We start from the raw sequence: 10101 nt of genomic DNA, 5'->3' as shown, positions 1-10101 counted from the left end.
TTCTTTCTTTCTTTCTTTCTTTCTTTCTTTCTTTCTTTCTTTCTTTCTTTCTTTCTTTCTCAGAGCAAGAGAGAAAGAGAGCAGGGTTGGGGTGGCAAGGGGCAGAGGGAGAGGGAAAGAGAGAGAATCTCAGGCAGGTTCCATGCTCAGCTCAGAACCTGACCTCATTTGGGGGTTTGATCTCACAACCCTGAGATCATGACCTGAGCTGAAATCAAGAGTGGGATGCTTTACTGACTGAGCCACCCAGGTGCCCCTCAACACCTATTTATTGAATAAAATTAACATAAACACAGTGACAGTCCACTGTGCCTTTGGAATTTAGATCTACTTGAAAGTCCTTGATTAGTACAGGAATGGTACTTGCCAAGGTTTTCCTCATGTAACTTATCCTGAAGAAACTAGTCTCCCCCTATAGACTGCAAACTCCAGTGGGCCTGGGCAAGGACAACCTCACCATTTTGTCCCCAGGACCACGCACAGAGTTGGCACTCCTATATGAATGAATGCACCAGTGAGTCCAATAAGCAGAGCAGCTTCGGGGAATGAGGTTCTTCCTAATGTGTCAGTTCCATAGAAAGTGTCAGGGAGGGGAGTGAAGAGGGGAGAGTTCCCATGTTTTGAATAATTTACTAAACTAAATCAAGATAAAAGGTTTAAGGGGAAACCACTTACCCTAATATGCCCTAGTCCTTGTTCTTTGGGGAAAAAAATAGGAAGATTCTGCCTTCTTTGGGGTTCCTTTAAAACAATTCAACCCCCCACAACCCTATTGCTTTTTCCTATTTTGTAAAGAGAGGTAGCTAGGAAGAAGTGGCATGAACCCTAAGCAGATTTCTTTCAGAAACCCATTTACCCAAATTCCTTTTTGTGCCTCCCAATTTACCTCCAATGCTCACCTCCAACCCTAACACTGCCTCTCACCTTTTGTTGTTGTAGGTCTGGGGTTTCCAGGAAAGAACTCAGCCTCTTTGTTTCCCTTCAGAGAGCATTAGACATTTTATAGCTCCCTTTGAGAGTCTGCAAGAAGGGGACAGAAAAACATGGCTGCTAGGTCCTCTCAGGCACCCCGGGAACTCCACCTGCTCCTCAAGGCACTGTAGTGCCCAGGAAAGCCAGGTCAAGTTGAAAACAGAGTTCAGATGATGCTGAGCATGAGTTGTCAATGCGAATGAATGAATGAGGAGATTAGCCCCTCTGGCTCTCATGCAAGCTTGAGGTTGTTCCAGGAAGTGGACTTAGCTTATGTAAGCCCAGGCCTGCCTCTTACCCTGGCCTTTGGTACTACGTACGCCGACAGTCCTGTGGTTCGCCCTCCATACTACCACCTCCTGCTGAGTCTGGAGGACCCTCCTCACCTTCCTCCATTTGGCTTCATCCAAACAGGGAGGTAACTAGATGCATGTGTCACTGAAGACCCACTGGCAGCATATTTTTGTGAAAAGGTACAAACTTTATGCTCTTAAGAGTAAGCTACAGTGTATCATATACATAGTTTTAGATTTAATGAAAGGACAGAGTGGTGAAAGGTGATCGCCATCCGCCCTTAGCTGTAAAAGACAGGGGTTGAAGACAGACTGATGTTCTCATCACAGAAGGCTTTCCTTTGCTAGTTTTAACCTTCAAGATGCTCGTACATCTTCTCAACGGGAATGACAGAACAGCAAAAGCAAATTCTGCATGAGTAATTTTTATTTATTTTTAAAGGTTTTATTTTATTTTATTTTATTTTTTTAAGGGAATACAAGCAGGGGGAGTGGGAGAGGGAGAAGCAAGCTTCCTGCGGAGCAGGGAGCCCGATGAGGGGCTCGATCCCAGGACCCTGGGGTCATGACCTGAGTGGAAGGCAGACGCTTAATGACTGAGCCACCTGGGCACCCAAGATTTTTTTTAAGTTTTATTTTACTATGTCATGTTAGTCACCATACAGTACATCATTAGTTTTTGATGTAGTGATCCATGATTCATTGTTTTCGTATAACACCCAGTGCTCCATGCAGAACGTGTCCTCCTTAATACCCATCACCAGGCTAACCCATCCCCCCACCCCCCTCCCCTCTAGAACCCTCAGTTTGTTTCTCAGAGTCCATAGTCTCTCATGGTTCATCTCTCCCTCCGATTTCCCCCCCTTCATTTTTCCCTTCCTTCTCTTAGGCACCCAAGATTTTATTTACTTATTTGAGAGAGAGAGTGGGAGAGCATGAGCGGGGGGAGGGGCAGAGGCAGAGGGAGAAGCAGACTCCCCCCTGAGCAGGGAACCTGCCTGGAGGCTCGATCCTAGGACGCTGGGATCATGACCTGAGCTGAAGGTGCTTCACTGACTAAGCCACCCAGGCACCCCTGTATGAGTAATTTTTAAATGACCAAACACCAAAATTAGGATCAGAAGGAGTGGAGTTTAGGACTATGAAAAGGTTAAAGATGGATAACTGACATCCCTACAGCTAATATAATTAAATGACAAAATGTGCAAGACTGTACAACCTGCTTGAGGGCAGAAGCCCAGTTCTTACCACTTTCTGTCATCTGCCAGAGCCTCACATGATGTCCTGCCCACAAAGTGAGTCTTCCGCACATTTTAATTCACTAGAAATTTTTGAATTGTATCCTATGTGCAGAGCTGGGCAACCTGAGATCCCGAGTAGAATCTCTGGGGCAGTCTTCGGTTTGGGGAAATGCCAGCCACTGTGATTGATGGCAATGGAAACTCAGGCACTGAAAAGTGAAGTTTAAAAGAAATGGGGAAACATAGCTGGCGTCCAGACCATATTTATAATCAGGGCAGAGTGGCCAGCTCTGGAAAGCCTCTGCCATTGGATAGTTGAGGGGAATTAAGAAATTCAAATAGAAGGCAACTTTAAAAACTACGTTAAAAGAAATGGCAAATGCAAATGTTCACTTAGTATAGATCAAGTGTATCTTAATTCATACTAGTCCAGGTCCTATGGGTATTTAGAACAGGCAAAAGATGTCTCTTCTGAGAGAATTCTGGAAAACGATGGTCCATTTAAAAATAGTTCATTATTGTAAATAAGGACCTTACTTCAGGCTTTATGTAGCAGCAATCAGGCAGCACTATTAAAAGGAACACAAATGTCTGGAAAAAAGATTCCAGTGGGTCAATTCTTGGAAAGAAAGCTTAATCAGTATGAAAATGGGGACAATGTTCCAGGATGATGTGTGTTACCAAAAGCAAAGAATATGGTAATTAGATTAAAAGGGAAGAAATAGAAGCAAGTATGGGATTAATTTCAAATGGAAATACTATTCAAATGGTGTGGAGGGACAACAAAATTCAATTCCGGGGTTTCAGTTTTGTGGATCTGTTTCTTTCTCATGCCCTTGCATGATTTATAGCCTTTTTGAATGATAGTCTTGTCATCTAACAAATTTTCCTTTGATTCCTGAAGATGCATGTTTGTCTCCATCTTTAGTTAACCTGGTCATCAATTCCTGTGGAATAAGGAAGATGATGTGGATTCTGTAAGTAAAGTACCGACCAGCCAGTTTCAGGCCCTGAGCTATCAAACCTGGTTCTTAGAATCCACGTTCTCAAGTCTGGCCCTTTGTTTAGAGAAAGAAAAAAAAATCAATCGGGTGGCTTGAGGGAAACATTTCCCCATCTTCACTGAAGGCTGATGAGCAATTACTGAGGATCCTGTTGAGAAATTTGTGAACAATTGAAAGAGTTTATCTGATGGCTGACCAGCTGTGAAATTTAGCTTCGAGTATTTGATTCTTAAAGTGAGGGGGTTAATTTGGGAATTGTGAGTTTCCTTGTGTGGACAAGGAGAATGGATTCCCTTTATTCTGTTAGCATACAAAAATCAACAACCCCAACCACATCTAAGTGAGAGGGAGAGTCCTCTGCTCAACAAAGTTAACATTCTTCTGTTTCTTCCCTTTCCTTTCTTATAATTTTGATACACTTACTTGGCTGCCTGTGTGTGTGTGTGTGTGTGTGTGAAGCCTAAAAGCCTGGGCTTTTGCTAAATGTGTGCCTTTAATTTTTATCTGATATACTTCTGTCATAAAAACATGTCTTGACTTTTTGATCCCAATATAAAGCAGATGCACCACAAATGTTTGTTGACTCTGGTCCTTCTTCTAATAACAGTGATGGGAAATCCGGGAAAAGAATGTGTTGTTTTCCCAAATACTGCTCTGTAAATCTCAGACGATAAAGTACCAGCTAATTACCCCCTGGGTCCCAGGCTTTCACTGGGGCCTTCTAAAATACACAAAACTCAAGTGAAGGCATGACACCATTAGCCCTACATAATTCAAGCAAACAATAAATGTGTTTACTCTGCCTGGCTACTGACCACCTGCCTTTCCATCCCACCAGGCAGGTATCTATATATAGGATCTCCTTGTTTGCATTCCTGCAGAGAGTGAGCCTTTCTTTCCTTTAGGCCTCACCATCTGTGAAACTGAAAGAAGCTCGGCCCCCGACAGCATGTGTCGTCTCTTACTTCAGCTGCTGGTGCTCCTGCCTCTAGGGAAGGCTGCACAGCAGCGGGATGGCTGCCCAAGTCAGAGTTCTGTCTCCCCTGTGCTCCTAGAAAGGGATCGCAGGGAGCTCCCCCTTGGCAACCACGAGGATGCTGAGGAGAAGCCAGATCTGTTTGTCGCCGTGCCCCACCTCATAGGTGCAGGAGAAGGCCAGAGGCAGAGAGAGAAGATGCTATCCAGGTTTGGCAGGTTCTGGAAGAAGCCCGAGAGAGACCTGCACCCACCCCAGGATGTGGTCCCTGAGCACTTCCCACCTGGGACCCACGCCGTCACTCAGCCAAAAGATGGGCTGCAGATGGAGAAATCTCCCCTTCGGGAAGAGGCCAAGAAATTCTGGCACCACTTCATGTTCAGAATGAGTCCAGCTTCTCAGGGGATCATCCTGCCCATCAAAAGCCATGAAGTGCATCAGGAGACCTGTAGGACAGTGCCCTTTGGCCAGGTATCTGCTTTGGAAGGGAGGGGATCAGAGTTGGTAAGAAAGGGGCAGACGACTGGGACAGGTGCAGAGTAGGGGAGGAGGCTGCCAAGAGCCTGAGTCTCACCTAACTTCCAGAATGGATCCTTGGGCATTCATCATAACATGTGGCAAAGTATGATTAGACTTCCCAAATTTCCTTCTAACTTTCCATTGGGTTTTGGTATTCTGGAAATGCTGTCAGAACAGTATGACACTACTGCTCAGATTAGTAATCATTCATATTGATGGCACAGACCTTTGTTTTAAGGGGCTTTACCTATTTTTATGCTGGAGGTGTTCTCTCCGGAGAGGTCAGTAAGACCATACCCTCAGTTAGGAGAAGTGTGGGAACTTAGGGGGATAACCAGAACTTCTCTCCGGCTATACCTCTACACTCTATTGGGATGTGGACGAGCAGGTTGACTCTACCTGTAGATAAGGTGGGATACATTGTACTCCTCGACAAACATTCACATACGCAAGTATCTTGGTCTTAATCCCTGTATTTCCCACCGGACCATTTCATAGGCTGTCCGATGGAACTTGCTACATCATTTCTAACATTACTGCAGCAAAAAATGATTTAATTTAACGTATTTTCTCATAAGCCTTCAAAAAATAGTATCAGTGTGGAATCACATTTTCTCCCCTCAGAAACACCTCTGACTTCATGTCGCATTGGCTGATTTGTGGTTATTATGATTGATTCTGCACTATTCAGACAAAGGGGCATTTTCTACTAACTACTTCCTCCAGCCAGCCCTGGCAAGCCCTGCACTCCAAATGTTAAATTAAATTGAGAAACTGCATCAGGTCCTTAAACACGAAGAAACTGAACCCAAAGCAACGCACGAGAGAGTAAAATTTTACAGTGCAATAATGCTACCCAATTAAGCAGGCGGTATTATAAGGTAATTGACTGTGTAACCAGTTAAGTATTCTGCCTGAAAAGGCAAAGGTAGGTAGCAAGAAGTCCATTATCTAATAATAATGGCTGCTTTGTTGGCCATATTGCTCCCAAGAATCGTGCAATCGAATTTCCTTTGAAAGTCTTATTTTGAATTCTGTTACTAATTAAATTCAAATTAAGGTGTTTGACTCATATATCTTGAAGGGCACGTAAAGCTAGGTGAAGGGGGGATGGGAGGGGCAAAGGTGATATAATGCATGATGATTTGCAGACATATGTATCACTTTGCCCCATGCAACTTCATAGATTTGAACATACTATAGGTTCTGCAGAATAGAATAGCATTCATCTTGCTGTTCCGATCTACTCTATGAGCAGTTGAACAATCACGTATGGAGAATCTATTTTGCATAATGCGCTGTGGGGCGTAGAAAGATAAGGCACATTACTTGTATAGGAAGTTAGCCATTCGAATTTTTTCAACTGGTAACATCTAATTAGACAAAACTTCTTAAAGTTTGGCATTTAAGATGTAAAGCATTTTCTCATTAACTTAGGGATTTCCTAAAGGCTAATTTATTAATCTACTCAATAAAAGAAATTTAGTTGAGGTGGCTTTATGCCCTTAGAGATTAGCCATCACTCAGATATTGTAATATATGCAAAATCGGAAAGTTTTTTCACATTTTAGTCTGAATTATCTTCAGACTTATAGTCTTTTGCTTCTGCATCATGTGTGTTAATGAAATGACTCAAGATAACTGAATGGAGATGTGTTTGCCTTGTAGACGATCACCCATGAAGACTGTGAGAAAGTAGTTGTACAGAACAACCTTTGCTTTGGGAAATGTGGGGCCGTTCGTTTTCCTGGAGCTGCGCAGCACCCCCACACATCCTGCTCCCACTGCTCACCTGCCAAGTTCACCACGATGCACTTGCAGCTGAACTGCACTGGCCTTGCCTCCGTGGTCAAGGTGGTGATGCTGGTGGAAGAGTGCCAGTGCAAGATGAAGACTGAGCATGAGCATGGACACCTCCTCCAGGCAGGCTTCCAGGCAGGCTCCCAGGCAGAATTTCATGCCCAGGATCCCTTCATCCCAGGATTTTCCACTTAAAAAGAGATCCCACTATTACCTTTGAAAAGCAAAACTACAGCAGCAGCAAAGGTGCTGGTTTATTCAGCTTGGAAATGTTAGTGGGTGCACACTATTTTAAGGGAAAGGTGGTTCAAAAGTAGTGAGCTAGAACAATTTAGAGGCAATGGTGTTCATCTAGTTATGGGTACATATTTGGGTTCTAGTCTTGGCTCTGCCCCCCCGGACGGGAGGATGTTAAGGAGTTGTGGAAGCTTTCTCCATCTCGAGGGCTTCATCTCTGCGCGAGGGACTTGAATCAGATGATTGCTAAAGTCCTCTCCGCTACGAATATTCCATGATCTAGGGTCTCCGAGTTCTGGTTAAAGCCCTCCATCTGAAGTTGGAAAAGAAAGAAAGTAGACCCTAAAAATTGGCTTCTTTAATGGCTTGTCAAAGCACCACCAAAAACACGTGTCTAGTATCTGTAGGAAGGATTCTTGGCATCTCAGGCAGCGTTTTATTTGCCTTCCATCAGATGATTATTTGACTTGCAGAGATGTAAGGAGTAGCTTGCTTGGCTGCCTCTTAATTTTTTTGATACGCCTCATATAAAGCTCTTAATGTCTGGTCCTTGGCTTTGAAGAAGGAACGGTAATGTTACTTTTAGTGGTTTATATAGGGACAGGAAACAATCATTGGTAGCCACGCAAGTATCTCCACGATGGGGAAATAAAAATATATGACCAGTACCAGCTTAAAGGTCAACTCATTGATGCCAATGAAAGTAACCAAAAAATTCCAGTGGACGTCAAATTAAATAAACTGCAAATGTTTAAAAATTGAAACAATTTACAGGTGAAATTCTTTATCCACACTCATTTTGGATTAGGTAGTAAGTTACAGGTCTGTGTTGGGATGACTGGTTTTTTGCTGTGTTCTAAAAACTTTGTATTACAGATTTTTGTTCAGTAAATGCTGTACTTGCAAGGTCTGAAAATATTCTGAATATTTTAATGTATTAAATTTTAGTGTATGATGCGTTCTGGGAAATGTCATGGCCTTCAGTTGTCTTAAATTTTGTCTTAATGGTTTTTTTTCTGTCCCATAACTTAAAGGTGCTATCTGGAGACTACATACCTGGAGCATTTCTCAAATGACTTCAGAGGCTAGTGATAATGCCTCAAGTGTTTCTTCTGACACTTCCAGCAGTTTTCTGTTAACAGAAAAATCACTGTCCTTGTGACTCCATTTCTCCTTCTGTATTTATTTGTACTCATACATTGTACAGGCCAGCTTTCCCTTGCCCTATTTCTTTTTCTATAATCATTCTTTAAAAAATTCATCTTCAAATTATTTTAATTATTTGAACCCTATTACTTACAGTATACACAGAAAGGCGTTTCCCAGAATATTGATTTTTTTTTAAAGGAATCAATGTATACTTTGATTCTATTTCTCTTTAATCACACCATCTAACCTGGCGTTCCGAAGAAGCGGATGCGTTTATATTTAGTGTATATTCTACATCAAAGTAATAGAATATGTGATATACAGATACACATGTGGCATTTACATCAGAATATATTATACCCTTCGGTGGTCAAAGACAACCTAATTGGCCAAGATATGGTCAGAGGATGAAACTGTTAAGCATTAATGATAGCCCAGCTGGTCAATATATTGTGGTGCCAAAAGCTATTGAGCAGCTGCCTTGTGTGCAATCGCCTAGCCCTGATTATGTAAACCTGTCTCTGCCAATTGGACTGTCCTTCTCCTTACATGCTTGCAAATCCCTTTTATTTATCCTTGCAAATAGACTCTCAAGCCCAAGCCCCAAACAATCATCAGTCTTATTCAAACTCTGCTCTGCTCTTTCCCCATGTGAATTCAAGATGAGACAGTGGATGGTGGTATCAGAGCTTACATTCATAGTGCAAACCTCATGAAATTGCCCACGTTCATCCATTTTTACTGGAAAAATAAAGGCAGTTCTCAATGGTTCAACATAATACACGGGAGCACAGACACCTGAGAGAAACACACAAATATCGAACATCTATTAAGTGCCAGATATTATGCTGAGTCTCTTAGGTAAGTTATAAGTTATATAACTTATATAACGCACAAATACATGTATTATACGATCTTCACAAACATCTTTTTTAAAATTTTATTTTATTTAAATCCAATTAATTAACATATAGTGTATTATTAGTTTCAGAGGCAGAGTTCAGTGATTCATCAGTTGCATACAACACCCAGTGCTCGTTACATCACGCGCCCTCCTTAATGCCCATCACCCAGTTACCCCATCCCCCCAGGCCCCTTCCCTCCAGCAACCCTCAGTCTGTTTCCTAGAGTTAAGAGTCTCTTATGGTTTGTCTCCCTCTCTGATTTCATCTTGTTTTATTTTTTCCTCCCTTCCCCTATGATCCTCTGCTTTGTTTCTTAAATTCCACATACGAGTACAATCCTCACAAAAATCTTATGAGGTGGGTAAATACCCTATTTTACAGGTAAGGAAAACAAGCCTTAAAAAGTTTAAGCAACCAGCCTATGGTCATTTGGAGCATATTTTCTATTTGTATTAAAATATTTGCTCATTCATTGCCCATCAGTTTAGCTCGATCTCTTTGAGGTCTCTTGCCTATGAGCCTCAAAGCTAATTTCTTTTACCTTTTGCTCAGCAATCATATTTGAAGGACATCGATGTTCCCTCTTGAAAGAGAAATCATCCTTTGGTCAGGTTCTCAGCTAAGCATTGCCTTAACTGGAGAGGTGGTCATGGCAATTCCCTCATCAATCTTGGTCTCATTTTCTGCCCAGATAGGATGAGGGTGATAAATAATTACTTCAAAATTATTGTGGGGGCACCTGGGTGGCTCAGTCGGTTAAGCGTTCAACTCTTGATTTTGGTTCAGGTCATGACCTCAGGGTCGTGGGACTGAGCCCCATGTCGGGCTCCATGGGCAGTGGGGAGTCTGCTTGAGATTCTCTCCTTCTCCCTCTCCCTCTGCCTCTCCCCCTACTCGTGCTCTCTCTCTAAAATAAATAAGTAAATCTTTAAAAAATTATTGTGATGATCAAGTGTAGATAGCAGCACATCAGAGAGCTTTATATTCTGTAAAAACACAAGGGCT

At 42.4% G+C, this 10101-nt stretch overlaps 1 protein-coding gene across 1 annotated transcript; it reads left to right on the top strand.

The window, feature by feature from the left end:
* The first annotated feature begins 4459 nt into the window (after window positions 1–4459).
* CER1 (cerberus 1, DAN family BMP antagonist) lies at window positions 4460–7000 on the top strand. The gene is made up of 2 exons (XM_021682432.1): window positions 4460–4957; window positions 6674–7000. The coding sequence occupies exons 1-2, from the start codon at window positions 4460–4462 to the stop codon at window positions 6998–7000; spliced, it is 825 nt and encodes a 274-aa protein (XP_021538107.1).
* Window positions 7001–10101: the final 3101 nt, after the last annotated feature.

Source organism: Neomonachus schauinslandi, chromosome 13, assembly GCF_002201575.2.
Source record: "Neomonachus schauinslandi chromosome 13, ASM220157v2, whole genome shotgun sequence".
Lineage (NCBI taxonomy): Eukaryota > Metazoa > Chordata > Mammalia > Carnivora > Phocidae > Neomonachus > Neomonachus schauinslandi.
Note: the sequence above shows the minus strand (reverse complement) of the source record. Positions and strands in the feature narration are given on the sequence as shown.

Coding starts and splice junctions, on each gene's coding strand:
- CER1 (XM_021682432.1), top strand. CDS start 4,460: ATGTGTCGTCTCTTACTTCAGCTGCTGGTGCTCCTGCCTCTAGGGAAG. Junction 4,958..6,673: donor GGACAGTGCCCTTTGGCCAG/GTATCTGCTTTG, acceptor TTTGCCTTGTAG/ACGATCACCCATGAAGACTG.